General features: G+C 52.9%; 7 protein-coding genes across 7 annotated transcripts; 4 read left to right on the top strand and 3 right to left on the bottom strand.

The window, feature by feature from the left end:
* Positions 1 to 1,918: 1,918 nt before the first annotated feature.
* Positions 1,919 to 2,401, top strand: J4E85_010506 (uncharacterized protein; the record flags this gene model as incomplete). The annotated part of the gene is made up of 2 exons (XM_051474715.1): positions 1,919 to 2,323; positions 2,345 to 2,401. 2 exons carry the CDS (start codon positions 1,919 to 1,921, stop codon positions 2,399 to 2,401), a joined length of 462 nt encoding a protein of 153 aa, XP_051321391.1.
* A 312-nt stretch (positions 2,402 to 2,713) lies between these two features.
* On the top strand, positions 2,714 to 4,309 carry J4E85_010505 (uncharacterized protein; the record flags this gene model as incomplete). Its single annotated transcript, XM_051474714.1, has 3 exons — positions 2,714 to 2,768; positions 2,817 to 3,934; positions 3,983 to 4,309. The coding sequence occupies 3 exons, from the start codon at positions 2,714 to 2,716 to the stop codon at positions 4,307 to 4,309; spliced, it is 1,500 nt and encodes a 499-aa protein (XP_051321390.1).
* Positions 4,310 to 4,851: 542 nt separating this feature from the next.
* On the top strand, positions 4,852 to 5,387 carry J4E85_010504 (uncharacterized protein; the record flags this gene model as incomplete). Its single annotated transcript, XM_051474713.1, has 2 exons — positions 4,852 to 5,183; positions 5,246 to 5,387. 2 exons carry the CDS (start codon positions 4,852 to 4,854, stop codon positions 5,385 to 5,387), a joined length of 474 nt encoding a protein of 157 aa, XP_051321389.1.
* Positions 5,388 to 6,733: 1,346 nt separating this feature from the next.
* Positions 6,734 to 7,465, bottom strand: J4E85_010503 (uncharacterized protein; the record flags this gene model as incomplete). The annotated part of the gene is made up of 1 exon (XM_051474712.1): positions 6,734 to 7,465. The coding sequence occupies one exon, from the start codon at positions 7,463 to 7,465 to the stop codon at positions 6,734 to 6,736; it is 732 nt and encodes a 243-aa protein (XP_051321388.1).
* A 1,420-nt stretch (positions 7,466 to 8,885) lies between these two features.
* On the bottom strand, positions 8,886 to 10,681 carry J4E85_010502 (uncharacterized protein; the record flags this gene model as incomplete). The annotated part of the gene is made up of 2 exons (XM_051474711.1): positions 8,886 to 10,487; positions 10,544 to 10,681. The coding sequence occupies 2 exons, from the start codon at positions 10,679 to 10,681 to the stop codon at positions 8,886 to 8,888; spliced, it is 1,740 nt and encodes a 579-aa protein (XP_051321387.1).
* Positions 10,682 to 11,162: 481 nt separating this feature from the next.
* Positions 11,163 to 13,896, bottom strand: J4E85_010501 (uncharacterized protein; the record flags this gene model as incomplete). Its single annotated transcript, XM_051474710.1, has 8 exons — positions 11,163 to 11,585; positions 11,645 to 12,170; positions 12,222 to 12,409; positions 12,459 to 12,731; positions 12,785 to 12,968; positions 13,015 to 13,250; positions 13,300 to 13,722; positions 13,771 to 13,896. 8 exons carry the CDS (start codon positions 13,894 to 13,896, stop codon positions 11,163 to 11,165), a joined length of 2,379 nt encoding a protein of 792 aa, XP_051321386.1.
* Positions 13,897 to 15,633: 1,737 nt separating this feature from the next.
* J4E85_010500 (uncharacterized protein) lies at positions 15,634 to 17,051 on the top strand (the record flags this gene model as incomplete). The annotated part of the gene is made up of 2 exons (XM_051474709.1): positions 15,634 to 15,863; positions 15,908 to 17,051. 2 exons carry the CDS (start codon positions 15,634 to 15,636, stop codon positions 17,049 to 17,051), a joined length of 1,374 nt encoding a protein of 457 aa, XP_051321385.1.
* Positions 17,052 to 17,216: the final 165 nt, after the last annotated feature.

The raw sequence follows: 17,216 nt of genomic DNA, 5'->3' as shown, positions 1-17,216 counted from the left end.
CTAGAGAATGAGATTTTGCAAAGTCATGCGGCGGTTTGTATATGCAAAGGTCGAGTGTATAGCGAATTTGAGACGAACTGCTACATTTTTGGGGTTCTGCTGTGCCTTGCCGCCTCCGTGTGATACACTGGTTCGTGATAGGAGTAGTGCGTCACTCGACTGTATGCGCTGGATGAATTATGCCATGCAACAGTGAACTCTGATATATCTCTTCGTTCTACAACCCAACGGGGAGAAAGTTCTAGTCATGCGGGAATACCTGTGGAATGTCAGAGTGACTTCTAAGGCTGCTAACCCCTTTGATCTCTTTGGTTTGTTTAAAGTACAGCAAACTCGAACCTATAAGTTTAGCTGTGTATATCAACAAAAGCATCACGGTAACACCGTTTCGTGGCCCACATTCTAAGCTTTATCATGTCATCGTTCACCATCACAGGACTAATAACTCTTGCAATCTATTCCTCCCGCTTCCTGGTCAATGATATCATCCACTCCCCGCTACTCATCGTCGTCTATCCGAAATGGGCCAAATTTCTCTCGCTGAGCGTATCCGTCCTCGCCGTAACCGCAGCCTACCAAATTCACACAAGCAGCCGAGCTGTGCAATCATGCAGTCATAGGCTTCATACATGCGGACATAATCTCAACGTCACTACTCAAAATAACACCGTTCTAGTAACCAAGCTAGAGAACAGGCCAATGAAGGGAGTCGCCGCTCTGAGAGCTGAACTAAGCAAATGCGAGACGGAGAAGAGCGGACTGAGATGGTTTCGTGATGATTGCCGCGCGCATTGCGAGGAGCATGGGCGGGATGTTCCGTGGGATATTGGGATGAAGGTAGATGGCTTGTTTGGGGGGATGAAGGAAGTGGCGTTAACGGGTGGGGAGGAGGATGGAAAGGATGTGAAGGGTGATAGAGTAGAGAAGGATAAGAAGCAGTAGAGGGCGGGTTGGATAGCCGGAAGATGCTGGGACAGGGCGATAGGGGCTGAGCGGGCGAGTCAGGATGTTTTGAAGGCGATCCTAGCTGCCTTGTCTGACATGTCTAGGAGAAGCAGATTGAAAATGAAAGAAACAATTACCGAGCTCGAATTGCTGTATTAAGTTCCCGCGCATCACATCTCACCCTCTCCTTCCCCTTCCAGTTGCTTTCTCTTCCGCTTCCCAATCTCCCAGACCTCTTGCCTAATGTCCTCCGGCAAACATTTCATCACGTTCACCATCCAATCATCCTCATCGCCGTGCTCTTCAAAGAATGTCCACCAATTATCAACGATGCCCTCCCTAAGTATTCTCTTGAGTTCATCATTCCGTTGTGCAACGAAGTTGTAACTATGTTCGTACTCTTGAAGTGCCTGGTGCTTCAACTCAAGCGCTTGTTTGCATGTTTGATAACCCGGGTCGTTTATGATGTGCCTGAAGTCATCGCAGCTAGTGAGCGTACATGCGATACCGAGTATGACCTTGATTGTTTTGGAAGCATCTTCGCTGAAAAGAGCGTAGCAGTGCGTTGCTAAGATGCTGGATTTGACAAGTATGGCGTATGGTAACATGGCTGCATGGGGTGTGCAGTGCGTGGTACTGATGGGTCTGAGGCGATCGTGCTGATATGGTGGTGTTCGGGTTGCTTGAGCCTGTGAATTGTTTTCAAACCGCGGATGAAGTGGAGTAGGAGAGAGACGTTGGGGCGATGCGATGAGGATGGGATGACGCCGAGTGATCTTCCGTGTTGTTTTGCGTGCAAAGGGAAAGAAAGCCATGGTTACAATGAAATCTTTCCTGAAGCCTGGAGTAGCTCGGTGCATTCTTTGATCTCTGCGGTTTGGAAAGAGTGTAGCAAACTCAAACTAACACGGGTAGTTATATCAACAGAAGAAGAAGGCAAGAAACCCAATCACGCAACGCATACCATCTCATCATGTCACGGTGGCTCGAAATAGCCGCGTCAACACTGCGGTTCGAGATAGCCGCGTCTATCATCCTAGTCCTCTTGATCATCATCTTCATCCCCCACCACGTCGAACTCAATCGACTCCTCTTACTATTCCTACCCGCCATCGCCGTGTTTACCGCCATCGAGCTTTACACAAACGACCAAGCCCTCCTCGCTTACAGCCACGACCTCCAGACATGCAACCACGCCCTTAACAAGACCCTGCAGGGAGGGGTAGTACAAGCGCACAGACACAATCATCACATGGCTGCCGTGAGAGCTAATCTGCGTGAATGCTTGGAAGAGAGAGATGTGCTAAGACGCAACGAGAAGGAGTGCTATGCGCGTGACAAGGTGGACGAGGAAAGCGTGCAGTGGATAGAGAAGATGGTAAGTGGTATGAAGGAACAGATAAGGGAAGACGTTTGTGCGATTGGAACGGAGGGGAAGGAGGAGAAGGAAAAGTAACGGAAGTGGAGTGTGAAGTGTGTAGAGGTGGATGTTGGGGTAGTGCGAGGGTGACGCGATGGAGGCATCTCGCCACACAATGTTATAATTCGGCAGTGGCTTGGAGATGGCGTATGAAAACATTAGATCATCTGAAGACTTTCATAAAAGTACGAGAAACGTAGCCTGCCACGTAGAAGAATGGTCACGATGAGGGTGACGTTGCCATCTTGCACGTGCCCTCGCGTGTTGTTAGCGCGAATGGCGCGTCATAGCGACTTGCATCCCGCGTTGCCTGACCCGAACACTTCCAAGGTTACATGAACATCCGCAATGACGGATATCTGGAGCGGAGATATTCTGCTACCCGACGGCAATGTTATTAGAGGTACGTATCATCATTCATCGGGAAAGAACAATCTCTAATACCCCGCAGATGTCGGCCTCGCGTCGCAAAATGTCGCGTCTTCCCCAGCCCTTCCCGCGACGGCTCTGCGCTTCCTCACCACGGTCGATACTGCCAAGATTCCACTATACCTTGCCGCCGGCCCCAGTCTAGGCGTATGGACGACAGAGGAAGCTACCCAGGCTTGGTTCGAGGCAGTACTGCTGAGTAAGCCTACGCTGGCACACGCGCCCAACAACGCCGCGAAAGATTGGTGGGACCTGGCGCGATCACAGTCGCCAATTGGGTTTCTCGTACAAGTCCAAAGGGTTGAGGAAGACGGGCGAAAACCTAGAGTGACTGAGATCCTCTTCTATGGCACCATCGCGGCTCCTACCACAGCCGGGCTACCCACACCACCATCCTCGTCCTCATACGTCGGCGATGCGCACACTGAGTTACTCCCTGAGCTCCGAGTTCACGCACTGCCACTTTCGTCTGATCTTCTCAATGCCACCAGCATCGACCTGCCCATGGACGCCGAGCCTCATTTCCTTCCGCCGCAGCACGAATTCCACAACCCCCCAACATCACCAAAGCGAACGAGAGACATATTCGAAGAGGCTACCATCGCAAACAAGAAAGCAAGGGGAAGAGGCGGAAGAGCAGTCTCGGCAGCAGCAGCCCGCACGAGCGAGTCTCAGCAGGCATACACCCACCGGAAGTCGTCGCTCTCTATCGATCTGAAAGCCTCATCTTTCTCCGAGTCCAGACCAACGTCTGCTTCCGACCATCTAGCCCGCCCTTCCTCGCGCCCACTCTCGCGATCACCGAGCATAACCTCCGATTTAAGACCTCTCAGCCGAAAAGGTCAACCCGACGCGCATGCCAGGCGATCGAATCTGTCGCAGGTCGCTACGGTGCCCATACAGCCCGAAGAGCCGACAACCGAGTCGCGAAACAAGGACGCACTGGTCAAGGTGGTCATGGCAGCGATGCGCATGCACGGCTTGCAGCAGCGGAAACAGAACAGGTCCCGCCGCGCCTCCGTGGCTGGTGCCGAGGAGAGTCAGCAGCGCAGTGAAGAAGCAGCTGCAGAAGAGGCGGCGAAGGACGACGAGTACAAGTTGATATACCACCAAACCTTCAAGGGTGCACAATTAGCACTGGTAAGACGCGTGAACCTACATTTGAAACGCTCGCTGACGATACTACAGAGAAAGCACATGTCCGAGAAACCGTTGCACGCCACACCCGATCGTATGCGCGACATCGTCGAGAAGCTCCTGGCGCTCTTTCTCTCCGACCCGCTGGCCGAACCTCCGCCCCCCGAGATACCTGCGGACCCAGTTGCCACACCTGGTAGCAGACCTAGATTTGTGATCCCGGGATCCACACATGGCCATGCCAGCCCATTCGACTTGCCTAGTACACAACGGCGACCTGGCATGATGAGATCTGTTACCGATAGCCATGTTTATACGGGATCACCAGTGAGCAAGAAAAGAGTTACTACGGGCGAGACGTTGACCGTGCCTACGTGAGGGGTTGTGGCAGTTACCAATGTGGGATACGAGGACGACCTCATTACCGTCGGCTATGATGGTTTACTCCCCGGGGTCTAAATACGAACCACGGACGCGTCACTGGGGTCCTGCAGTTGATCTATTCTTGCGTGTTTCCTTTCTTGGCACCCGCTGCCACACTTGTCACCATCAGTAAGCACTGTGGAACAATCATCAACCCTCCCAAAGCGGCAATCGTTAGAGGATATGCCGCAACGCCGTAGCCGTCGTACAGCGATGATTTGCGTGCCCTTGCAGCCGAGCATTGCGCATACGAGTGGCGTAGTAAAGCACGGAAATAATTCTCGTTCCGGATCAGTTGCCCTAGACACCTCGACGTATCGTGGCTATGCGACGTCACATCGGCTCCATCGTCATGAAGGCGACATACGCTTTGTGTTGCTACGATCGCCCGATATACGATGAGTAGACCTATAAAGCCGCCTCGTCGCATAGTGGGAGAGGAAACCAACACCGACAAGACCAACAGACTTCGCATCCACCCATCCCAAACACTCAACATGCTGTTCAAGATCACCGCCCTCGCTCTTCTCGCCACCGGCGCATCCGCAACGGCCCTCCCCCGTAACGCAGACTGGACCTGGGACGTCACCGACTTCAGCAGCGTCTGCACCGCATCCGCCTGCCGCTACTCCTTCAACGTCACCGCGCCCACCGGTCCCTCTGGCCAGCCAGCCTTCAATGCGGAATTCTGCTCTGGCACAAGTCTGCAGGGTGGCTACAAATCTTGCGGTGTAGTTGGGATTGATGTACCGGGCGATGTGCAGACGCAAGAGTTCAACCGCGGGAGTGATGTCGGTGCGACTGTTAGTGTGCAGTACACGTTTATGCAGTGAGTATATCATATGCGAGGTGGTGGGGGTTTAAGGAATGGGGAGAGCTGACATGTGGTAGGGGTGAAGTGAGGTATACGTATACGGGTAACGAGACTGTTAAGCATACTGGATTGGGTCCGGCTGTGGAGTTCAGCATTGTTCCTACGGAGGTGACTGCTGTGGCTAAAAAGGCCAAGAAGTCACTGGACACGGACGTATAACCCCGGTTTCTCGGCAAGATATTCAAAGGAAGCAAAACTGTGGACCCGCCTAACACGGAGGAGTAGCTTGATAGCATGGCGGTGGTTGGAACATTTGATACTTTCAACAACATCTTCTTACGCATACGTCACCTATATACTTCCCAGAACCAAATCAAGCGCGGACACTCGTGAGAGCAGGTCCAGCATTCACAGAACCTAGCGCATTCCCTTCTACTATCCTGCCCCTTTCCGTGCTCTTCTCTTGATCTGTTCAGCTTGCGATCTGCTACCCTCATTCCGAATCCATACCGTCTACCTCCCCGAAAACATTAACAAGCAACGTTCCACCCTGCATCATGTTGATGTACATGCTCCCACCTCGGTGTATGTGAATGTTAATCTGCGTTGAACGAATCTCGTGAGCAGCTCCGTCCTCCATCTCTATTTCTTCTGGCTCCTCGCCGTGATCCTCATGTTCGTCTTCTCCACCATCATCGTCGTTGTTTTCTTCCGCATCCCCCAATCCCTCAGCATCATCCCCACACGCCTCACCATCTCCCGCCATGTATTCCATAACCATGTTGTGAACCACACCCTCTCTTAGTTCAACATCATCACCTCCATCACCTTCCTGGGCTGCCGCATGGATGTTCGCCAAATAACGCACCCCCAGATACAACAACGCGGTCACCACCGCTAGACTATTTGCTGCCCACCAATTCGGGAATAGGCCAAAAATCCCCAAGTCGAAAAACGCAATGATACAGTAGATTTTGATGATCCAGGACCTTTTTTCAGCAGCGTGGCGGGCAGCGGGTGTGTTGGGGGGAATGTTTTGGTCGGGCATGATTTGGGTAGTGGAGGTTTTTGGTTGGTTTGGTGATGGGTTTGGGGTGAGTGTGTAGGTTGGAGATGTGAGGATGAGGGATAGCTGGTGAGGTGGTGATTTCGGCTTGTTGGAAAGAAAGAGTGGTGCGGAAGGTGAAATGTAGCGTGGACTCATGTTTGCTGTACGAGAATGGTTGGTGATGTGCTTTGTTGCTCATGCGAAGAAGGATCTAGTTAATGCGTTTATTTATTGTGCTGCGCTAATATTGAATACAAACGAAAACATGAGCTACCAGTACTTCCCCTATGTGCTTCGTACGGCGATCTCAAATGCAATTTGTTCCTTTACATCCCTATGAATGTCTACTAATTGCCGTTTCAGGTTCATGTCCCTCCCTCAGCCTTCACTTCTGTGATAATATGCTTGTAGATGCCTCGGTACTCCATCGTGCTGAAGAGATGATGATACGAAGTTAGTATATGTCTCACATGCATTTCTGACAGCTACGACTTACCCATGACGACGCAGGTCTAAGTTAATAGCCCATCAGACGGTGATCCGGTGCTCCTCTTGTTACCGATCTCTCTGTTTTCTCCGTTGTAGTCACAGTCTCGGTGACGGTCTTGTAAACCTTAGTGGACCACGGTGTCTCAATTTGCTCAACCACCGTGGATATCTTCTTGTGTACTAGCACTTTATCGGGCGCATTCCCTGGGGCATGGATAAGCACCCTATCGGTCGCATCCACTGGGGCATGGATAAGCACACCGTCGGCCGCATTCCCTGGGGCATGGATAGGCGCGATGCATGCGACAGATCCAAGTGCCTTTGTCTTCTCAGCCTCCTTGCGTTCTATGGCACAGATGCTTGAATTCAGTGTCAGAAACAGTGCCAGGACCAGTAGCCACTTGAGAACCATGGAGACCTTTTGTGTCACCGAAATGATTATGCTGTGGACCCAGGCCGACAAGTCCATCATATTCTTTCCGTCGTCCGCGACGCTAGCCACGTAGTTGAACGTGACGTTCGAGATCTGAATGGGTGCTTTGACAGACGAAGGCACGAATTTGAGGGCGAAGGTTGCCAGTTTGATGGCGGAGGTTGCGAATGCGGTTATCGTTGTGAAGGAGGAGGTAGCGGCGAGTGCGGCGAACAGTGCGAATATGGTAAGCAGGACGAGGGAAAGTTTCCTTGCTGACGGAAGTCTGAAGTTCATGATGCGAAGACCAAGGTCAGGGCGGAGAGTGACGTCGGAGTTGTCTTCCATCGTGAAGGGAAAGATACGGTATGCGAAGAAGCGCGGGTGAGGTGACCTTAGGTCAATGACGATGATGATGATGCAAGTGGGATGTAACGGTAAAATGATAATGTGGTAAAGCAACTAGATCCCACAAAGAACGGACGAGATCAAACATAGCGTGTGTATACAGTAAACAGAGACGCGAGTGCGTGAGGCGCGTGCTGTTCTTAGGGAAGAGGAAGATGTCTTACAATTACCTGGCGGCCGGTATCGCACGCGAGCGCCCAGCAACACGCCCACATGGCTCCAGATAGGTGGTTAGGTTTCAAAGATAATGTCCAAATTGACTGATCTGTGCCGAATGTCTCAGGTGATGTGCTTTGCGATCGTTCGATTGCATGTAGCTGCGAGAAGAGAGCCTGCTACGCGCCTGCATGGCTAAGTATACAGGTCAGTCTGGGCTGGAGCAGATGCGTTAGTGGTAGCGCTTCGTGCACACCGTGAAATTGAAGGCCTGCTGGATATTCGGTCTTTTTCGAGCTCATCAGTCATTATGAGGGTGTTGGAGCGTTGTCGCGTCTTCACCACGCAAGGTGTACGTCCTCGCACCGGCGAATTCGGCCGCGGCAGCGACATTCAGAAAGAACAGAGTGCGCCTTTGACTCAGACTGCGGTCTGATCCTAGGTTGGGCTTGGTCTTTGAGATTGTGCTTTGGTATACGGTATGATTGCAATAGCTTTGATGCGGCAGCGACATTGCAGCGGTACGGTCACGCGGAATACTCTTTGATGCATCTCAGAAAATCGTCGCAATCTACAGCAACGTGAAATGCTTAGATGTAGACTGCGCAAATCGATGCTGAGCCAGGCTGCCGATGGTGATCTTGCACCGCAGGGGGCCACTGAAAGGAAGCTAGGGTGGCTTTGGCAATGCTGACTAATCATGGCCCACACACGCGACGGGACGCGTCGTGTCTTCTTGAATTTCACTTATCGCGTCCTCAGCGTCAACACACGCGCTTTCGCCGACAGCACACTACGACCAGCCCGGCATCAGCAGCAGCTCAAGACCTATCGAATTTTTTGTCATATGCGGCACGTCATGTGACTAGCATCGTCCGTCGTGCAGCTGGCGATGAGTGAGATCTACATGCGGCTTCCTCAATAATGGTCATCACGGACTTGCGATCAGAAGAGACTTGGTCACCACATTACATATTTGTCCATTGTCTACCTAGATGTACATCGATATCTCACTCTGTTCAGGGGAACAGATGATACCCACCAAACGTGAAACCCAGAAGTCTAAATCCTTTCAGCGTGTCGTCGAGCATTGATCTCCGTACTAATACAGCCCGCAATCCGCCTACTCGATATCTTCATTTATGAGACCGTCCAGCGGATATGGCACAACAACACCAAGTCGCCCGTCAGCTGAGTGCATAGCTCAGTACTCGACATACCACGCGCGATGCAACCTTACATTATCCAACCGGCCCTGCACCGCTCCGCAAGTAACAGTCTTATCACCCTTTTGAGGATCGGCCGCGAAGTCCAGTTCTAGACCACCTCCGCACTTGAGAAACCCAGGACTGTTAGCGCCGGATTCGAAAGAACAGTCTTCCTCGCCATCGATCTTAAGAGGCCACTTCTTGCCCGCCGTCACGTAAGGTGGATCGTGGATATTGGCGTCGTTCTGATACATGTCCTTCTTAATTTTTTCTTCGTCAATGACAGCATCCTTGAAGCGGCCATCGTCGACACAAAGTTTGACTGGTACACCTAGCGGGCCCTGGTAGATCTGCCACCACTTGCTAGCACCGTAGCCAGCCAGCAAGATCTGGATCGAATGGGTGGCCTTCGGCTTTGATGGAGTCGGAGCTGGAGCAGGTTTAGGCGGGTAATCGATCTTAAGCTTCTCTTTCACTTTCGCCATGATCGCCTTGGCCATCTCACGGTAGCCGCTCTCGGTGGGGTGGAAAGGTCGAAGTGTCAAACCGGGGTAGTTCTGCTGATACGGGCCGATCATATCGAGCCATTGCAGGTTATCTGGATCATCTGCGATGGCTATATCGTTGCCCGACTGGAGCGCGGCAGTCAAGTTGAACTCGATCTCGCGAGGGTCATCGGTAAATCTACCGGTCTCAAGCCAGTGCTCGAATTCAGCTTGCGTCGGCTGGCGTCCCTCCTCTGCGTTACCATCGCCATCGTCTATACCTCCCACCATCTCGCCCTGCCAACTGAAGATACCGCTCGGAGACATGTTCCAAAGATATACATTGTCGCCAAAGTATTGGTCATACAGCGTATGACCAGGTTGGCAGAAACGGTGTCCTTCAAGATTCTGGTCGGTATCGACAAAGGTCGCCCGCTCCGGATGGAAGCTGCCTTTGACTCCATTTTCGATGGCCTTATTAAGATAGCGAATAAGCGCATTAACGCGCTTCCTCAAAGCAAGACTAAGCCTCGGACGATCACTAGACCGCAGACCGAAGCTCACATTACTACACCAATCGCCCTCGCCGCCCTCGTCGAAGAAGAACTGGAAGTAGCCAACTACAAAGAGCCGGAACTTGGGGTTCTTCTTAGTCTTGGGATGATCAAAGACTTGATTGACAATCCATCGCGCATCTTGGAAAAGCTGGTCGCGTCCTGTACCCAGGATGTACTGCTTCGTCGCCTCGAGTTCCTTGAAACACTGACCGTTTTGATCGGGATACTCGGGACCGTAATCCGCTCCTTGGGGCGCGAAGATACATGCGTATGCGACGCGAGCGAAGTTCGCGTTGTTGCCGCCGGCCTGTAACACGATCATGTCGACGTTGTCAGGGACGTCGTTCAACTGGATATGGCCCAAATGCGGCTCTGCGTCGATCTGTCGCCAGCGGGTTCCTGAGCAGGACTGGAAGTGGAACTCTTGCTCGCGGCCTTCGGGGATCCAGGAGTTGTCGTGGCTCATCTGCGGGGCGTAGGCGTGGTTGATGCGGAGGCAGTGGTCCATGTTTCCGTCGTAGTCGGTGGTTCCGAAGAAGCCGTATGAGACGCCGCTCTATTCCACGTTCAGCGAACGTCTTCGACGAGACGATAGCGTATTCAGGTACTTACTGCCCACGAGTCGCCGAGACCAGACCAAACGTACTTTGTGGAAGCCACGTTGACTTCCGCGTTGGCTACCGCTGTTGTGTTCTCATAGAGCCCTGAAGTCGGGCTATCGAGTGGTGCTGCATATGATGTACTAGCCATGGAGGCTGTTGACAGAAGAAAGAATAGCCACTGCATTGTCGCGAGAATTCAGGGTCTTATCGGATGGTCGTCCACGCGCCTTGTTGTGCATCTAATAGCTCAGTCTACCACTAACAAGTACTCTAAAGTGCAATCAACAACTTGGAGTAGTGTGGGGAGAGTCACTCGTTAGTAGCAAAAGCGTGGGTCAAGCTAACTGCATCGGTGAAGGAGTCCAGTCCACACCACCAGCAGAGTGCTTCGCCGCACTGATCAATACTACACCCAGGGCCCAAGTACGCTTGAGACGTCGACATAGCATTGGATCCTACACGAGCTTTGAATGATGCAAGGCCATGAAGATGACGATGAAATTGTCCAACTACTTGAAGCGGATAAGGATATCGCGAAGACTGTAAAGTACCTGATCCGCCATCGATCACTCCTATTATGGCCGAATGTAGCCTGACACACAAGACAAAAGATGTAAGAAAAGCGGGTCTCACTGCATCTCCTTTCCCACCGCCTCACCGACCTGATCGAACGGTCCAAAAGGATGCTGCTTACGCTTGAAGCCGATCTTCACGCGACCAACACGCTGCATCTTGTCTTCGAACTGGGTCCCCATCCGTAACACAGTCTCTCTATACATCGTCGCGGTAGTCCAGTCGTAAGAACAGCCGATGATGCGCTTCATACCGCCTTCAGAGCCGGCCATGAGGAAGCACACGGGTGGACGCTCCGCGAGAAAGAGCGTTGCAGTCATGTTACCGGTGTCGACGAGGGTAAAGACGCGTTGATCTCCTGGTCCAGCAGTCTTCGCTCGATGTACGAGAGCTGCGACAGCAGGATCGGAAGTCGGATCGACGGGAACGCACTCGCCGTGAATATTGCGATGATGTCTCGATAACGGGCTAGCTGCTGCCTATGAATTGCGACGACAAGATTAGCACGACGTCAATAACAGGACGAGAGCATACATACGGTCCACTTCATGCGCCCAAGCCTGCCACCAAAGATCTGGCTCTCGATCGTGTCCAGGTCCATGTAACCTTCGAAGCCAAAGAACCAGCATTGCTGTTCCCAGAACTTGCCAAGGAAGAGAAGGCGTAGAAGCCATGGCGATAGGCCCATGACTACCAGGGAGTAGAGTAGCAAGATGATGCCGATAGTGTTCGTGGGGCCAGGAAACGCGATAAGCACACATGCAGCGATGAATATGACCCCGCTGAGGCGGAGCATTCCCTTTGCTAGAAAGCGCTTCCAAGAGTCACGCCGGGTGTGAGCGACAGGTGTAAAAGACTTCCACCGAACGTTCGCAGCCCGACAACCATCAAGGATGATGCTGTCGTCTTCTCCGACACCGGCGATGCCGACATCTTGTGGCAGTATGTCCCAGAGCTTGGCGTTATACGCGTCGTCCATGGAATGCCAAGGCTGGTCTGGGTGTTTGGGCAGCATGCAGATCAGGCGTTCGAGGAGCTGATCGCTGCCATTCGCAAGAGAGAGTCTGTGAGATCTTAGCAATGCGACGAGTGAATGTAGTCGAGTCACGACGTACCGAGCGAACGCCTGGAAGGCGGAGTCTGTGCGATCGATTTGTGGCCTGACACGGAGCAAACCCATCAATGCGTAGCTGTGATCACCGGGGAGATGCTCCGTGGTGTCGCGGTTATGCAAGCACTCGAGAGCAAGCGTGACCAGCTCGAGCTGGCTGAGAATCAAGTTTCCTTCGTAATGGTCGATGAGCTGCGGGGATTAGCTGTCATGTGAATGTCGGTGTTGGAGGCCATCTTACCTGTCGCGCGATGTGCGCATCGTTCTGCCAGACGCGGGCAGCGAACTGGTTCTTTGGCACCTGTAATGGCTGCGACAGATCGCTGTCGCGCACGTAGACGCAGATGGCTTTACCAGCGGGCGCCAAGAGGACCTCGGGGAACGTCCACACTCGGTAGCCCCATTGCTGAAGCATGAGATCAGGTGTGTTGATCTCATAGCGGTTGTTCGCTGGAGGGCACACTGCGATTGCGAGAGAGTGCGCGCCTCGAATGACGTCGCATATGCGGTAGACCTCCGAGAGTCGTTAGCGAAGCTACAACCATATTGACTGAGTTATGTGCTTACATCTTCCTCGAGCTGGTCATCGGGCATGCAAGAGCACCCCACCCAATACGCAATAACGCCGGCATTGCGCGCCGCAACGTCAGCCATTTGATGTAGAACTCCGAAGTCTTCGGGAGTGTTGAACTGCTCAGCTGTATACGCGATGAAGACGTACGAGAGATCGTGAGCATCATGTTGAGCCAGCCTGCAGATGTCAGAGATGAAATAGAGGTACGCCATTGTTGACCTACCAATCGTCGACCTTTGTGATGATGGCCGGCCTTCCTGGCTCTCGCAAGAAGCAGAGATACCGAGGACGCAACACACGTTCGGCAATCGGGTTAGCTTGACTCGAAGCGTGGCCTTGAGGCCTGTGCATCTCAATCGCGTTCTTGGCAACCTTGGGATACCCAAAGTACTGGTATGGCAAGCCGTCATAACTGCCTCCGTTGCGGGAAGCGATCTCAGCAGGGCTCGGACTGGAGATCTAGATCACTCTCAGCTAAGACATCAAGCCGCGGTTGAAGTGAACTCACAAAGATCGTGATGAAGCAGGATGCGACGAACCACTTGAGACAAAGCATAGGAAGGTCTTCGTTAGGGATATTGCCGCCATGGCGCGAGAAGTCGATGTGGTTGAACGGCCAGTTCGCCAATCGCATGTAGACAGGCGCGACGTTGCGGACGAAGGTTCGCCTGTAGGTAGATCCTGTATTATTCTCGTAGATATCGTCGACAGCTTGTACGACGAGCTTGGAGACCTTTCCGTCCCAAGATGAGATGTAGCGGTCGTCGTAGTCACCAGTCCATTCGCGGTCAAAGATGTCTCGATGTCGGTGCTGACCAAGCTTCTGGTACGCAAGACCGGGCTTGCGGTAGAAGTTGGGGCGCTCCCACTTCATCGTAGTCCACGGGGAGAAGATGTGTGCGTATCCCTTGGGAGCGATTAACCCGTTCCGCTTGCTTGCGTCAGCAGGTGACAGTACTCCAAATTCCGAGCCTCATACCTCTATCACTGACTGTCCTAGACGCCTCTGGTTGGCTTCATGATCGTCTTGAGGGGCAGGGGGATGTCCATATGGTGCAACTTCGCGGACGGATGCCTGAGCGTCATTGCCGATCATCTTTGCCATCACGCAAGTAACGCTAGGCAAAGCAGGCACACAGTCGATTTATGAAGCTTGAATGCTGGTTGGAATGCTGGAGCGGCGGTTGTTGATACTGTTGATGTGGCTGATGATAATATTCAACTGGTGCCTGTGCATCTATGAGAAAGGCATGGAGAACGGAGAAGCGGGAACGTACTTGAGGCGCGACCGTGGGCTGTGGGTGTGGGACTGGTTGGTGTTGCACAACAACCGCAGGCTTCAGAGAAGTGTTGTTTGGGTCGTAACCACCTCCACCGCAGTGATGCGATTGCGTCTGATGAAAGCTGTCAGGCGAGTATTATGAATCGTCAGGACGGGAGCAAAGACGTACGGGATAAGATTGCTGATACGGCGGTACTTGTACAAAGGTGCCACTGCTGGGATCAAAGCCACCTCCGTGTCTTCCAGAGAGATCTGGAGGATAAGCCTTGGGATGGTTAGCGGGTGATCGACGTGGAGGCCGGAGAGTCTTTGTACCATTCAACATCGGCTTGTGAAACTGAGCGGCGGTAGTCTTGAACGTACAATTTGGAGACCTTAAGGCCGGCGATCGTGTTTAGTCTTATCAGGCTCAGGTCCGTTAATAGAATGTGGTCAGGTGGCACGAGGGTAAAGCGCCTGCCTGGACGCGCGCATTTTTGGAGTCGTTGCTTTTGACTGTATCCTGGACTTCAGCTCGAAATTTACCTTTCTTGGATTGGCCATTCTCTCGCATTTGGACCCTCTAACTTCCACTTCACGATATCGTGGCGTTTGGGTGGACCCTGTATGCAGGAGACATGTCCAGAAAGGGTCGAGGCCTTATCCATGCGGCCTTCAGTACCACACGGTGGTGACACTCCATGTGGGTGTCAATCATCGGAGTGGATGTTGTCCATTTCTTGGCTTTGTTGGCGCGGTGGGCGACCTCGGGGACTTTGCATATTCGCCTAGCCTAGTAATCTGGTGTGGCTTGAAGCGTTGTTCATGCGTACAGTACGCGGGGCTTGCCGCCTCGTAGACGAGCGCCATATAAACGGCGAATAACATGAGGCCATTCGTTGAAGTTCAGCCTCTTAGAAAGGTAGGTACCCTAGACATCCGCAACAAACGTTCGCAAAACGTTGTTGTGTTCTTCGAAGCCATGCGTGCGTCTAACGGGTGTAGTAGCGACACTCGCCCGGCGCAGAGGTCTGAGGATGTACTCTTCATGGTGCGCATGAACACCAACGTGTCTTGCTGTTGGATTGAACTTGACAGGTACCGCTTTTCGCATTCTCGCGTACAGTCCCATTTCGAGGGGCTCGGCTGTTTACCAGCTGCCATCTTGGCATCCTCAGCCTTGCGCCACCAATAGCGTAGCGCTGACGGCCTCTGCCGATAGGCTCGCTCGGACACTCCCTTCAGCTCTCGAAATTGCGTTTACCGCTTCCGACCAAAGCTGAAAAGCGCCAAGCGCAGAACCGCTGGCCCGTGGCCGCATGCTTCCGTATATCACACCACGAGAGCGATGCTAGGCAGATTCTCGCTTGACAGGGTGCGCGGTTACGGTTTCGTCGAAACCTGTGGCGCTGATGTTACCCGCATGGTTGACCGGGGCTGATAAACGGGCAGTGCAATCGGACGGACGCCCTCGTGTTGCCGCTATCAGTAGAGTATTCATGCGACGCAGGCAAGTGCTGGAGCATTGAGAGATATCTGCAAGTCATAGTATTCGCACTTCTACTGTCGCATTTGACCGCAATGAAACCAATCAAGAAGACGACTTTGTGTCGGCAACTGAATGCTGATCGCCAACCCTTTGACGAGTTCCGGAGGAGAGCTGTGGCAGCTGCGGTGAATCATCCAGACGTCGCTGGCATAACACTAGACCTTTGCGAATGGCTTGATAACGCTGATGAAGGAATTGAAGAACTTGGTCTGAAATCCGTACCAGATCTCGAGTCAGCGAGTAAAGGGATGGTTCGCGTGATGTGAGTACCTCCGTCAGAAGCACCCGAGATGCTTATAATCATAGAATTGCGCCCCGCGACACACCAACACCAGGAGCAGATACGCTGGTGGAGCTTTTCGATTCCTGCAATATTCCAAGCGCCTTTGTGGACGAGAGCCTCCGAGACGTTTCTCAATCGTTCGCAGCGCGCGAAGACGCCGATGGCACGACGTGGATCTGGTTCCACCTCTTGTGTAAAACGTTAGCAGTGATCGATAACAAGATCGCCCCGGGCCCAGGTTTCGTGGAGGCTGAGGGCAAAGAAGCTAAGAGTCGACAGGCGGCGCGAGCTCAAAGCCAGGCGAACTTTTCCTGGATCAAGACAGGCATCGTGTTGAAGATCCGGAAACAATCAGACGACCCGCCTCCGCCTGTACGAACATCGAGTTCTGACAGCGATAAGACGTTGGCTCCTAGCCCGACCAAAGCCGCGGTAGAGCTGATATGTTTCGGCGCACCCAGTACCCTACGGGGCCGAATTCGGGCACTGACGAAGACGACATCGTGCGAGGCATTGCTGGAAGATCCGCATATGCTGCTCGAGCTCGTGTTCGAGGAGATGTACAAGCTCCTAGACTGGACGGCCTGGGCTGTGTCGGATACGTTCGGGCCTTTGGAAACAGTGCGTGCGCTCCTTGTTCGATCAAGTGTCATGCTAATGTGCTGTCAGCAAACTTTAGGGATAGCCAGTAGGGTTGGAAAGGCGACAGAGGAACTGCCGAAGGACCTCTTCACTGGGCTCCACAACCTGGCCAAGCATGCCATATACCTCCACGAGAACTGTGAAGCAGCATTAGCCACACTAAACGATCTGTATACCCATCATACAGCGCTGATGGGCACTGAGCCAAATACCTTACAGAGACAAACCAAAGAAGCACTCAAATATCGACAGACTCTATTCGAATCGACGCAGCGACGGCTGACAAGTCTCAATGCGCGGATCTCAAACATTATCGGCTTGTCGTTCAACATCGTCACCCAGGGCGATAGCAAGTTGATGCAGTCGGAGAACCAGAGTATGAAGACAATCGCCGTCATGACGCTATGGTTCATGCCGCTAGGCACGGTAGCTTCCATCTTCGGTAGCCAGTTCATGAAGCTGCAGGATGAGTGGCCGCATCATATCACCGTTTCGCAGGACTTTTGGCTGTTGTGGGGTATGTGAACTGCCACGACCTGCTCGTAAGACGCGCGCTGATCCTTTGTCGCAGTCATCGCGGTTCCTTTGACCCTCGCGGTCCTGTTGAGTGAGTGCGATCCGGATCCGAGGCTGCTGAAGACGTGCGCTGACCCAACCGGCAGTTTGGCGGGTGTGGTACATGGACGCAAG

This window comes from Alternaria conjuncta, assembly GCF_024043145.1.
Source record: "Alternaria conjuncta strain BMP 0040 chromosome Unknown scaffold_24, whole genome shotgun sequence".
In the NCBI taxonomy this organism is placed as follows: Eukaryota; Fungi; Ascomycota; class Dothideomycetes; order Pleosporales; family Pleosporaceae; genus Alternaria; species Alternaria conjuncta.
The sequence above is the reverse complement of the archived record's forward strand: the minus strand, read 5'-3'. Positions and strand labels throughout refer to the sequence as shown.